The sequence below is a fragment of the Panonychus citri genome, unplaced genomic scaffold (assembly GCF_014898815.1).
Source record: "Panonychus citri isolate SS breed McGregor unplaced genomic scaffold, ASM1489881v1 Contig00028, whole genome shotgun sequence".
Lineage (NCBI taxonomy): Eukaryota > Metazoa > Arthropoda > Arachnida > Trombidiformes > Tetranychidae > Panonychus > Panonychus citri.
The window spans coordinates 2,267,694-2,281,814 of NW_026515433.1; the positions used below are offsets into that span (position 1 = coordinate 2,267,694).

The 14,121-nt window shown below is 30.3% G+C and overlaps 2 protein-coding genes across 2 annotated transcripts; both read right to left on the reverse strand.

Annotated features, from left to right (window-relative positions):
• Positions 1–500: 500 nt before the first annotated feature.
• On the reverse strand, positions 501–3,022 carry LOC128396759 (demethyllactenocin mycarosyltransferase-like). Its single transcript, XM_053357366.1, has 2 exons — positions 2,671–3,022; positions 501–2,232 (listed from the first exon to the last, which is right to left on the reverse strand). Exons 1-2 carry the CDS (start codon positions 2,712–2,714, stop codon positions 735–737), a joined length of 1,542 nt encoding a protein of 513 aa, XP_053213341.1. The 5' UTR covers positions 2,715–3,022; the 3' UTR covers positions 501–734.
• A 1,808-nt stretch (positions 3,023–4,830) lies between these two features.
• LOC128396758 (putative uncharacterized protein DDB_G0286901) lies at positions 4,831–12,902 on the reverse strand. Its single transcript, XM_053357365.1, has 7 exons — positions 12,070–12,902; positions 11,227–11,601; positions 9,279–11,120; positions 8,315–8,448; positions 7,593–7,759; positions 7,290–7,489; positions 4,831–5,989 (listed from the first exon to the last, which is right to left on the reverse strand). The coding sequence occupies exons 1-7, from the start codon at positions 12,475–12,477 to the stop codon at positions 5,936–5,938; spliced, it is 3,180 nt and encodes a 1,059-aa protein (XP_053213340.1). The 5' UTR covers positions 12,478–12,902; the 3' UTR covers positions 4,831–5,935.
• Positions 12,903–14,121: the final 1,219 nt, after the last annotated feature.

The window sequence follows — 14,121 nt, forward strand, 5'->3', positions numbered from 1 at the left end:
AAGATGATAAATCCATTGTTCTATCAATTAAACTATCGCCTTAACTGTAAATTATTGTGGAAATTTATTCCATGACGGAGGTTCATCTTTTTAGAACTTTTCAAATGCCAACAAAATCGAGACTCGATCAGCTCGATATCTTCTAAAGATCCACTTGAACAACTCAACTTTACCTCGATAATAAAATAACAACAATCAGAAAAATAATTTGATCGAAAATCTGATCTGATCAACGATCGCCGATGAACATTGAGTTCGAATTTCGAGAAAAAAACTTTTCGTTCCCCTAACAAGTTTATCTATACTCATTCCCTATGCTTTACAATTTAATCTCGTTAATTAAGTAAATCAAAAGTAATAATTTACAAAATTGTAATTTGATTATGTGATTATGTAAATTTGATTAAAAGATGAAAATTGAATCAACTTAATTTAGTTATCCAAAGTGAGCCACAAGCGCCATCCATTGAGTGGAAATCAAGATATTAAATTGTTGCCAATTTAATTCGGTTAATAATTGTGTCTTTAATTGTAACCTTTTATATAAAATCATTACAATAATTAGCCATTAATTTACTGGTTAGTTAATTATATTATTGGCTATTTAGTTGTTAACAAAAATCAGAAGGAAAAATTTTTTTCAATTATAATTAAAAAAAAAGAGTTGATAAAAATTGTTGAATGTTAATCAAGTTGATTAGTTGATTGTTGATTGCTGGTTGTTGATCTGTTGATTAGTTTTTAACGTTGTGATCATTTGTGTTAAATAAAAGTGAGTAAATTGTTGTTGAAGTAAAATAAGAGATAATTTTTTGGAAATAATTAGCCTGCTGATTATTAGTATCAATTGATTTCTCAGTTAATTGTGAACTTGATCCGCAAGTTGATTTGATTGTTGATTGTTTGACATCACCATTAGATTTGATTTCATTTGAATTTTTATCTTTATCCTTGTCACCATTGGTTATATCAAATGGACAACGTTTCTCACGAGCAATTATCTCCAACAATTTAACTAATTCCTCTCGAGTGGATGAATTTTGTAAATCATTAGCGATTGATTTTAATCGTGAATAAACTTGATCATCATTAAGAATCATCTCAATTGACCTTAGGATACCAGGTCCGTCTAAATGGAAGGGGTCAAACTTGTGGCCTAATTGTTTCTCAACGATTCGTTGGGCATTATCGTGCTGGTCAATGAAAAAGGGAAGGACGATCATCGGTTTACCGTTATGAAGACATTCAACAATTGTATTGTTCCCGCCGTGGGTGATGACCAGGTCAACTAAAGGTAAGATGGACAATTGATTGACGAAACGTTCACCCCACATATTTTTATGAAGAACAATTTTATCAGCATTTGGACCTTTTGAGACGATAAATTTATGTGGAGATTTGGATAGGATGGAGATTAGATTGACCATGACATCGGTCATTCCGGAAAACCAGGAACCAAGAGAAACATAGATCAGTTTACCTGGTCGGGAAAGGAACTCATCGGGTATCTTAGTGACCAAAGCGTCGTTTTCACGGATCGCATTGTCCATTCGAAAATAGTGTTTAGGTAAAGTGGCCACATCCCGATAGTCCAATTCTTTAGGATAAGCGTATATGTTAAGATAAGGCGATTCTCGCTGGAAGTAGCCGACATTGACCTTACCAACACCTCGACTTGCAAAGTATGAATTGTAAATCGCATCTCCCATGGCCCGTTCACTATAATATCGATCCCAATATTGTTGACAAATATCCTTCGGTGTGTCTAATGGGTAACCCGAAAAGGGTGGGGTAATTTGGGTTCCATATAAGATGTGTGGTGATGGAGTGTGAAAGTAAACCCAAGGGATTCCGCTTGTCTCTGCTGAGGGAATCGCAACCAGTGTGGCCACAATGAGAAGGTCAAAATGCTCACCGGTAGATAGTAGGGATTCGAGACCAGCATCGATCCTCATATGATCTTCGTACAAAATGGTCTCTTTACCGGACATCCAGGTTGTCTGTTCAATGGTTGGTTCACTTAGCGATGAAGCGAGTAAATCAAGTACGGCCATTTGTCGAGCTGCTTGATCGGCTTCCGCTTCCTCGATCACATTGGCATCCAGTATGCGTGTCTCGTACCCTCGAGCCTCAGCAGACGGAGCCCACTTTTTGTTCAATGCAAAAATTGGCTTGTGTCCATGTTTGGTCAACATGTCCGCCAATCCAAGGCCAATATTGAGATGACCATAACTACACAATAAATGGTCAAGAGAGAGAGAGACAAAAACAATTGATATTAATTGTTGTTGCTACTATTGAATATCAATTGTTACAATCGGTTGAATTAACAAATATCAATTTCTAATGAAAATTAATCAACTGAATTAAATTTAAATGTTTACATAGAAAACGTTTCAAGGTTGACTGATTACAATTCTCAAATTAACAATCCCAATTAAATTGACTTATTCAACCAGAGACAATTAACTCTTGATTAATTGTTAACAGTCTAATGTAATTTAAATTCAGAGGAAAACAAAAATTAGCCAATGATGAACAATTAAATTGCTACTCTATTAATACAACTTAAATTAGTTTACCTTTTTTATTTTAATTTGATTACTGATTTGCTTAATTTTACAAATATATAAGTTGATTGTTCAATATAACAATTATTTAATTACTTACCCATTGGTTGGAATAATTAAAATTTTAATCGGATTTAAAGGCATTATGAACTCACTGATGATGACAATTAAATTTTATCAATTAAATTTGGTTAAAAAAAAGAGTTACAAACAATGAGGAAGTAAAAAAAACTATTAACAATCAAATCTAATTAAAAATAACTTGTCAATTAACGTTAACGACAACAATTTAATTAGAATGAATGAAAATGAAATTAGATTATAAGAAAATGGTTAGTTAATTGTTCAAATCGTTGGTCAAACAAGTGAAGGTGAACCGAGACTAAGGTAAACTAAAAGAAAAGGATTTCGTTGGAAGTGGATTAACTTAATTTGATTTAGAATCAGAGAGTGAGAGAGAAATTAAATTGTCTAAGAGAGTGAGAGAATGAGAGAGAATGGAAGATGATAAGGATGATAAAGATGATGAAATGTAAAAGGTAGATTAATGGGAAGAAAACTAGTTTGTTGAGAGAGAAGAGAGAGAGAGAAAACAAAATCTCTATCATCGAGTCTATGATCATCCTCATCATCTATCGATGAGAAAGGTAAAAAGAGAGAGAAGATGAAGATGAAGATAAAGATAAGAAGATGATAAAAAGGAGGTTCTAATGTTGAGTAGAAAAAAATATTACGATAGATTCTCTCTCTCTTTCTTTTTCTCTTTCTTCGGCAAATTCGGGTTCTAACAAGGACATCAGACCCTTTCAGGGTCAACAAGTAAACACGCCGATCAACATGGTGGACTATTCAAGTCAATATACACTTAAAATGACCTTACGATGTCCATTTATCCTCATCACTTATCATCCTCATCACAACCCTTTTGACCCCGAACAATTAAATCCAAAGATTAACATTAATTCACCTTTGTTAATCAATTGTAATTGTTTCAATTTCAATATTTCAACATTACAATCTGATGATCGTCATTAATTTTGATTGTAATCATTGATCATTCCTGTTTATTGATTAATTGATTTTAAATGGTGATTACAATTCACTAATTTGATTTGATAAAACTGTCTGACAATTTAGGTTGGTTAATATTATATTATATTTTTTTTACTCTCTTTTCAATTAATTCTTGTGGTTAATTAAGACTATTTGATTTGTCGTTGTGATTAAGAAAACTAGTTAATCATGATCAATACCGTGCTCATGGTTTATCCTTGAGAAATTAACTAATTTCTTATGATTACAATCATGAAAATTTCTGCAATTTAAATTGTATAACTTTAAACTCATAATTTCAAATCAGATTAAAATTGATTACCCACAATTCTGATTTTAATTAAAAATGAAGTTTCACAATTAACTCTTTTATACATTGTATGTTTAATATAATCAATGATGAGACTTAATTAAAACAGAAAAACTTTTTTTTTCTTAATTGTTTACTTAAGGAATAATAATTAATCATTATTATATTAAATATCATGGTAAATATTATTATCATAAGTTAATTGTAATCAAGTTGATTGTTGACAAACAATTACATGAAAGGTTTTGACAATCCAATTAATTGGACTAATTAAAATGCTATCAAAAAATGTTTTGATTTAAACAATTAGACTTAACCAAGTTTTACATTCGTTGGTTGAAATTGTTTGATTTGATTTGATTACAATTTAAGTTGATAGTTGTTGATAAGACAGAGTTAATTGTCAACATAGTTACTTGCAAAATTTCAAACAATTAGAGGGAAAATTTGAAGCAATTTAACATTTTTTTGGTTGAAATTTTGTTCATTTTAATCAATAATAATATTTAATCATTTCACAATTACGTTAATTACAATTGTAATCAACTGATTAAACTTACTTACTGTTTGTTTTATCATTTAATTATATTATTATTAATTATTGATATGTTTAATTGTTGGTTAATTGTAAATTTGCTGTTGATTAACTGTTTCTTTCAGTGTTTCTAGTTCAATAATAAGGAAATAAATAAGTTAAAGTAAAAACGATTAATTTAGTTAATTGTAGTTAATGATTTTTGTCTTAATTAAGACGATGATGGTGATGAGGTTCCTGTATCATTTTCAATTGATTGTTATCATATAATCAATTAATTAGTTAACAATTAAAAGTTTAATGTTGTCTGATGATCAAAATTGGAGTCAAAATTTGAACAAAAAGTTTAACTCAATCAAGACTTAAATTGTTGATCAACTTTTAATTTAATTGTTTACTAGGTTAATCAAGGTTAAGGAAAATTGTTTACAAGCTAATTACTAATCTTAATTGTTTGATTTTATTTTAAGATTGACAATTAATTAACTTGAGTTGTTGGTGACACTTTGGATATTAAAATTGAATACAAATGAAAGGTTTTGACAATCCAATTAATTGGACTAATTAAAATGCTATCAAAAAATGTGTTGATTTAAACAATTAGACTTAACCAAGTTTTACATTCGTTGGTTGAAATTGTTTGATTTGATTTGATTACAATTTAAGTTGATAGTTGTTGATAAGACAGAGTTAATTGTCAACATAATTACTTGCAAAATTTCAAACAATTAGAGGAAAATTTGAAGCAATTTAACATTTTGGTAAAAAAAATTGATTGTAAAATATTTATAATTAAAAAAATGATATAAGCAATAGCTTTAAACACAATTAATTTTCCCATTAATTTGGCAACTTGATTATCTAAATTATCTGGGTGATATTTATGATTTGGGTGGTGAAAATTAGTTAATTATGATAGTTAATTAAAAGCATTTAGGCACAATTGAAGAAAGAGAAGTGAAAATTATGTAAATAAAAAAAAATGGTTTGAGATGAAAACGATAACAAAAATTAGTTAATTGTTGGTGGTAATAAATGCTAATTAAAAACTTTGCATAGCAAGAATTAGAAGAAAATTATCTTCACGTTGATTGTTGTAAATTTGATTGTGATTGATTAAAATTAGTTTTAAATCTTCTTTTCCTTCCATAAGTATTCATGTGATAGGAGATGTAAAATACAATTAAAATTCACAATTAATTACCATGAACCCAATCAGTTTCAATCTGAAAATGATCAACAAAACTAATTGATCATTTGGGTTAATTGGACGGATTTGGTGTGATTATTTTAATTGTTATAACATCTAAATGACTATGATTTCCTCTGTTTCTTAATTGTAATTAAAAAACTATAATCATGATAATTTTGTTGTAATTTGTGATTGATTAAAATTGACAAGCTTTTGGTGATGTGTGTGTGTTTGTTTGTTTCTGATTGTGTAGTTAATTGTTTTCTTAATTGTAATTAATCCATGGCATCTACTTTGTCTTGTTTATCGGCTTTAACTCGTGGGTATAACTGAAAACAATAAGAAGAAGAAAAAATTAAACAATTAATTAGTGAATTAAAAGTGTATTCAAGTAACAATTGAAGGTGAATTATTTAATTGTCAGGGAGGGAAATGCAAATGGGAAATTAACCTTAACAACAATAACAACATCAAGTAATTAACAATTAGCATGATAACCACACAAACAGTTTAACTCAAAGAATAAGAAATTGTAATTGTGATTGTAATTAAAATATGATTAACATTATCATAGACACAAGTGAACAAAAAAGTCAATGAGCTTTTACAATGAGTTACAACTGTGTGTTAATTGTGGGATAAAATGTTAACTAAATGAATCTAAATTGTTGATTGTTGTTACTTTTTGTCTGATCTCTTGATTTGATTTAAATTCATTGGTTTAGACTTAAACCAGTTTAGAGCTGGTTAATGTGTATTATTAAGTTGATAATGATAATTACTAAGTGTTTACATGGTCAAGTTTTGCTCTGCTCAGATTAACTGACAATTATCATGATTATCATCAGATGAAAAGAGAGACAGACATCATGATGAAGAAACATTAATCGTAATTAGATGAGAGAGAGAGAGTTGATTAATCAGGTAGAGATAATTGTTTCAATTATATAATATAATATAATGAAAGACTGGGAAAGTAAATTAGTTCATTGTTATTAAATTTTTTTGATGAAAATGTAAAGGTGAGTGAGATCATAATCATCATGTTTATATGAGAGGAAGAAAGTGAGAGGAAGATGATTATGATAATGATGATGATTACGGGAAAAGGAGGACAACAAGGTTAATAGGAAATGTTAACGACAATTGACAACAGAATCAACTGTAAACTTTTTCCCCAAGGAAAAGTTAGATTATAATGGAGAGATTAGCTAATATAATTCAAATTAAATTCCAAATATGAATAAAGATGAAGTAAGAAAAGACTACGTTAAGATAGTGATGAAGATAAGGAAGAGAGAGAGAGAGAGAGAGATGAGAATATAATTGTAATTGTTGTTAATGGGGAAGGAAAAAGGATTGCAATTGAAACAATGACACTGAACGAGCTTAATCTGGGTTAGCTATTATTTCCTGGTTATCTGATTACTGATTTACTACAATAAGTTATCATTATAATGTTGATTATCATCATGATAATGATGGTGATGGTCAATAATCAATGGAAGAAGAAATAAAAAAAATGGGTTCCAATAAAAACCATCATCATCGTCTACTGAGGATTGTTATTGTTGTTGTTTCAGATTAAATTGATTGTTATTCATTATGTTATTGAATTGATTTCCTTACTCCGAGTAAATTTCGAGGTACATATCCCTCTTTGTCACTTAATCGTGCCCACCACCAATCTTTTTCATCTTCATCTCCACGCCTCAAGATAGTTATACAATCTGAATCTTTGAAACTCAATTCATCTGAACTTTGAGAATCGTAATCATAAACAGCGTAAACAATACCATCATTCATGATACCCAGACTATCTTGAATATCTGAAATGAGAGAGAGAGAAAGAGATGCAAATGATTAATCATATTTGTTTTTCGAAATTCAATTAAGAGAGAGAGAGAAGTAAATGAAGAATAAAGTTCTTACGTAGTAGATATTGAGAACATCTATCGAATCCTTCTTCGCCTTCCTCACACTTTTGGGCTGCTGTTTCCTTATCCGGAAAAGTTGTCGCAAAAATACAGGCTCCATGTTCAACTAAATATTTAACCATAGTCAAATTGTTACAAGAAGCAGCACAATGTAATGGAGTCCTAGTGGGATAAGAAAAAAGAAAGAAAAACAATTAATCATCTAATCAACAGGTAATCATACCTGTAATCACCAGGTAACAAGAAAACAACAACAACAATAATAATAAAATCAATTGATCCCTGTTAACAATAATCCCTCATTAAGGTAACATTATTTGAAAACAATTGATTAGCTCACTAAACCTTAAGGATAATTTCAATGCATCAACATTTAACAATCAACAAAAGATTGAAATAAAAATGTAAATTCAAATAATCTCAATGATTAGCAAGTTATTACCAACAACAAACATGAAATAATCTCAATCACAGATAATTAAAGAGAGAGAGAGACAAGTTTTCAGATAATCAGGTAAAAATCATTTACATTGATTACTTCAACTAGTTAACCAACTCTTGTGTAATATTAAGTAATGATAATGTAATCCTGTTGATGGAAAATGTATTTATCTTTTTCTTGGTTTGCTAACTATTCAATTTGATGTTGTTGTTGTTTTTCTGCTTCAATTGATTAAGTATATCAGGTAATTTTCATTTGCACAGGTAACAACTTACCATCCATCACTGTCAGGAGCATTGACATCACATCCAATTTCAACTAGATATTTAACTATCTCAAAATGACCGGCACAAATTGTATTGTGAAGGGCAGTTATCCCTTCATCATTGGCAGCACTTACATCTTGTATCTGTGTAATTATAAATTATAAAAACAATAAAAAAGTAAAATAGAATTAAATTAATAACAAAAACTTTTAAGGATTAGGAAGAAGAAGAAAAAAATCTATCATCACAATCATCATGAAATGGATCATTAGATTTAAGGAGATTTACTAATCATCACTATCATTAGATTGACCCATTGGAAAGATTGACATATAACAACTACAATAGGTTAAGAATAATAAAATAGAACTTTTTTTCTCAGAACTTAAATCGATAAACTGACCCAGCGAAAGTTTCAAAGGAATCACAAAATTCATCAGAATTTCATTAGATTGATAATTCTGTTAATATTCAAGGTGAAAACAAGAGAAAAAAGTAGGCGGGTGATTTGAAAGGAAAATCTTAAATTCTGATTGTTTTTCTCATTAAATTAAACAATTGACTTGAGCAATTAATCAATTGTTAGCTAATCGTTTTTGTCTAATGTCTAATGAGCAAATAATGTTTAGGTTGATCATTGGAATCTAAATAAATTTGATGTGATGTTGGTGATAAATTGAAATTTGCAAGTCAAATTGTTGGTAAATTAATATTATCGTCATTAATTTGTGTAAGATGATGATTATGATGATGATAATTCAATTGGAATCAGCGAGAGGTCTGATGCAAAATGATTAAATCATTTGAATAATAAATTGTTGAGTAAAATTAAGGAGAAAAAAATTCATATAATCTAACCCAGAAAACGTTTCCTTGAAAGAGAGATTCAAGTTTTGTTTTTCTGGTTGATTATGTGGACCTGATTGTTAATGATTTAGTAAACAATTTAAAGTTTTAACATGGGTTAACGTACCTTAGATGTTTTTTTGACCAGATCAAGTTCACCTTCAAGGGCAGCGTCCAGTAAAAGGGCTAAAGGGTCAAAACTAACCCGTCGGGTTAAACCTTCATGATCCTTTTTCTGGTGGACTCTATGGTTATTAGCGTTATCCTTTTTCAGGGAGCTTTTAATTTTGTTACAATTATTATTATTCTGATTACTATTAACAAATGTATTGATGATAATTTTCTTAGTATCAAGTGACAATTTATGATTCTGTTGGTTATTATATTGATTATGATGATCCTCATGTTGACAGTTTGTTTCTTGTTTAGAGTTATTATTTTGTTGTTGTCGATTGTTATTATTATTGTTGTTCATTAGATGAATTGAGGTCGGACGGGAAGATGGACTTTCTTTAAGATAGAATGAATCTTTTGTTGGACTTCGAAGATCATCAGTTGTCTTTGATAATATTCGCTTCTTTGCCCAGGTCACTTTTTTACCCTCATCGGGTTTACTTGTGATTGACTTTGATTGTTGATGATCAATTGATTGATACTGAGGTGGTGGCCATTGGAAATTAAGTGGTTTCCTTTCAAATGATGTTTTCGTTGGATTAACATTATGATTGTGATTATGATGATGATTAAGATTATGAACATTTTGTTGATTGGATGAACTTGATCCGGAAGAAGAGGTAACTGAAGGATCAGACAATGTGGATCGATCATCTTCATCTAATGATGAACAATTTTGATTATTATTACCATTATTATTATTACTATTATTATTATTGTTGTTGTTGATGTTATTTGGCAAATCGGAGACACACTTTTCAATCAATTCTGATTGTTGTTTTTGTTGTAATTGTTGTGATTTTTGATGCTGAGAGTGATGATGATGATGATGATGATCAACCAGGCGTGAATTTTTCCTAATACAATCTATCAATTGTTGCTGTTCACTTGATGCTGTCTCATCATATCCACTCATTTGTTCAGAGAAACGATAATTATTGGTATTATTAAAATTATCACAATTACCCATCGTCATCATATTTTCATTATTATTGTCACCATCAGCACCACTACTACTACTATTACCACCCACACCACGAGAACCATAATAATCATTATTAGATGAATGGTTCACACTATTAACTCCAAGTGATTTATTATTATGGTTATGATTATTATTCATATTGTCACTGATGTTTTCTAAAACTTTCTTTGAGGGAGAGTAACCAGCAGGAAGTTGATCTGATGAACTGCTACTACTTCCGGAGGGCGAAGGCCGTTCTCTCAAGTGTATCTTATGCTTTAACGGACTATTGATAAGCGTATTTTCACCTCCTCCCACTAGACCATCGGACTGTGGCCGTACAAGTTCACAGGTTCCGTTCTCATCACAGGATCTTTCAGATGATTCCGATTGACTTATCATCTCATTGGCCAGTGACAGATTTACATTGTTACCATTACTTTTATGTGTGTTACCAACGGATACATATTGTTGTTGTGGTTGTTGTTGTTGGTGATGATGATGATGTTGTTGTTGTTGTTGTTGTCGTTGGAGTTGCATCTGTTGCTGTTGTTGATGATGAGAGAGAGGAAGATGATGAAACGGTTGCTGCTGTTGCTGTGGTTGTTGTTGTTGGTGATGATGGTGATGTGTGTTGAGGATACAATTGGTTTTGTTGTTAATGTTGGTCGTGTTTTCAACGTTATTTATATTCACTGTCGGTGGGTAAGCATTTGATGAGGTTATTTCAACGGGTGAATATTTATTCCTATAAGGCAAGTTTTGAAATTGCGTTAATTGTTGTTTGGTCGGAGAGATATCGCCTAATATGGGATCGATATTTTCATCAGACTAGATATGTAAAGGGAAAAGAAAGAGCGAGAGAAAAAATAATTAGTAAACATTATAATTGATTGGATAATAGGAAGTAATCAAATTTGATTGTAATGCTACTCACTTTATCATAAGAATTGGCTGGATAATTATTTGTGGTTACAGTTGATCTTTGGAAAGGTTCAACAGCGGCAACATTGATTACATTGTTACGATTGTAGTTATTAGTTAGACGAATGTTGTTACATGGGCCAACTGAGCTTCTTAATCGTGGATTACATGAGTTAAGTGAATTATCATTAGGTAATCCATAGGCTACACCAGTTCGACTTTTGGCCTGAGAGGATAATTGTTGATTTAACATTCGTTTCATGGCTAATCTTTTCTGTAATTCAGAGATTCTCTCATTGATTCCGGCGATTTCACACTTCCTTTGCATTAACAGGTTCTGTTTGTGCATTAAGGTCACATTTTGTTGGTCATTTAGTCGGGTTTGATTCTGTAGGATTGGAAAAGAAAAAGGTGAATTAGATTTAGATTAGCTTCAAGCGATTAAAGTTAATGATGATAGAATAGAATAATAAAAAATTTAACAAATAAGGAATTGAAAATGATGATTGTTGATGTTGTTTCAATCATCGTTATTGTAACAATAATCAAGTCAAAGAAAAGGGTAACAATAGATTAACTAAAAAAGAAATCTAAATTGCTAAGAAACAAATTAGATGATAATTTACATCCTTCTTCATCTAATGGGTGTTAAATTGTTGACAATTAAACCATAATAAATAAATGAATAAATAAATATAAACACTATTAGGGTCACAATAATTTTCCAATTGAAAGTTAACACTGTGGTAACAATCATTTGATTGTTATGATTGATATAGAAGAGACCAAAACAAAAATCGGGTTCATTTGGGTACCAACAATCATCATCACAATTTACTGGTTACTAGTTAATTACCGTAAGCTCTTGTCTTAATTTTTCCAGATCATCAAATTTATCACCAATCACTCGGTTTACCGGATTATTGGTAAACCTGTTGTAAGTTGCGGTTGATCCATTGATTCCACTTTTTAGCTCTTCCAATTGTCGACTTAGAGCTTCAACCTTTAATAGTGATTGATTTAATTCTTTACGTTTCTCAAAAAATAAAACAATCATCGATTCCAATTCCATATCAGATGAAGAAGAGGCATGAAGACCCGTCGCCATATCAGATTGGTCACTTGGTTGAGGCCTTTGATTATTTAACACCAATGTTGTCGATGGATCAATTTTACTTTGGGTTGAGGTGATACAAGTTAATTTAGGTTGTCCCTGTGGATCAACACCACCGATTAAATTACCTTGGTGACCATAGACCAACATGAAAAATAAAATCAATTCCAAAGAAGAAGAAGCAAAAAAAAAATAGAATAGAAGAGAAAAAAAAAGGAAAAGGAAAAGAAGAGAAAAAAAAATATTCTTTTCACATTTGAATTTTTCTCTGCGCTTTTTAATCCGTTGTATTTATAATCACCGATGGAAATTAATTAAACAAAGATCACCAATTGGAACACTAAATGACCACAATCAATGGGTGAAAACAATAATCAACAATCAAGAGTTAATTAGAAAAATAGATTTAGATTAACAAGAGTAGGAAAAACATACACACCAAAAAGATTGAGGATAAAATGAACTTACAACATTGGAAGTCAACAGAAGAAGATAGAAAGAGACACAGACAGAGAAGAGAAGAAGATAGAAAGAGAGGGAAAGAGAGTGAAGGAAAGAAAGGCGAGTGTTTCGGGTAGAATAGAAAAGAAAGAGAATGATGATGATGATGATGATAGAAAGAGAAGAAGATAGAAAAGGACAAGAAGAGAGAGAGAGACTGAAGATGAGAAAAACGCTCACCATAAGTGGGACATTTTTTGTCTCTCTAGTAAAAAAGAGTCTCTACTTTTCAATTCTCTCTTTCTTTTCTCTTTCTTCTCTTTCTTTTTTACCTTTTTTTCTCTTCCACTTTCTTTCTCCACCTTTTCTCTACCTTTACCTTCATCATCATCATCATCATCTCATCTTCTTCTTTCTTTCCAGTTACCTTTTCATCTCTCTCTCTCTCGATATTTTTTCTTCTCCTTGTTAGTCTTCCTCTTCTAACTTATTGCCATTTCTAATGGTGATGATGAGGATAAAGATGAAGATGAAGATGAAGATGAAGATAAGGATGAGGATGAGGATGCGGTGGCAAGCACGGTAACCTCTACATCTACCTGGTCATTGAATTAACCGGTTATCGGAAAACCGATATAAACCCAATATTAAACCAGAATAACGGGAAAGTTTACCTGAGATAAATTCTGAATCCAGGATGTCCTCTGATTAATTTCACCTTTAATCATCTTAATTAAGCTTCACTTATTATCATAATTATCCTTCATCTTTATCATCGTAAAAATTTAATAATTGTTAACAATTATAAAAACTTTTCTTTTTCATTCGTATAATTTGTCACAATTTACTTGATTTAGTTAATTTCTGTTCCTCTTCATCTCTCTATCATTATTAACTTTTATTTTAATTGTTGACTAATCATTGATTTCCTTTTATTGATTCCAATCCAGTTAATGATATAATCTTTGATATAATCTTAATTGCTATTGATTAAAATTTACCTTAACCACAATTTACTGTTTATGGTAAACATTATATAAGAAAATTAAATTGTAATCAAATTACACCTTAGATTACAATTTATTAACCAATTAAAGGGATCATATTATAATATATAATATATGTATGAAATTGTATAACAATTAAGGTAAAATTTAGTTAATCGTTTAAATTGTTTACATTAGTTTGTTAATTGTGATCAAATAACAACAATTACTTTATAATAATTTATTATTATTATCAAGTCTACATAATATATTTGACTTTGCAAAATCAACAGAAGCAAATTGAACAACAATCAAAGTTAATTGTTGTTTATGGATTAACCTAAATCACTATCTGAGTTAATCAACT

What these genes read in the sequence shown, in the direction of transcription:
- LOC128396759 (XM_053357366.1), bottom strand. Translation starts at nt 2,714, where the DNA reads ATGCCTTTAAATCCGATTAAAATTTTAATTATTCCAACCAATGG. An exon ending in TTAATTATTCCAACCAATGG is followed by an intron (nt 2,233 to 2,670) that starts GTAAGTAATTAA and finishes TTTATTGTGTAG; the next exon opens with TTATGGTCATCTCAATATTG.
- LOC128396758 (XM_053357365.1), bottom strand. Translation starts at nt 12,477, where the DNA reads ATGTTGGTCTATGGTCACCAAGGTAATTTAATCGGTGGTGTTGATCCA. An exon ending in ATGTTCTCAATATCTACTAC is followed by an intron (nt 7,490 to 7,592) that starts GTAAGAACTTTA and finishes CTCTCATTTCAG; the next exon opens with ATATTCAAGATAGTCTGGGT. An exon ending in TACCTCGAAATTTACTCGGA is followed by an intron (nt 5,990 to 7,289) that starts GTAAGGAAATCA and finishes TATTGTTTTCAG; the next exon opens with TTATACCCACGAGTTAAAGC.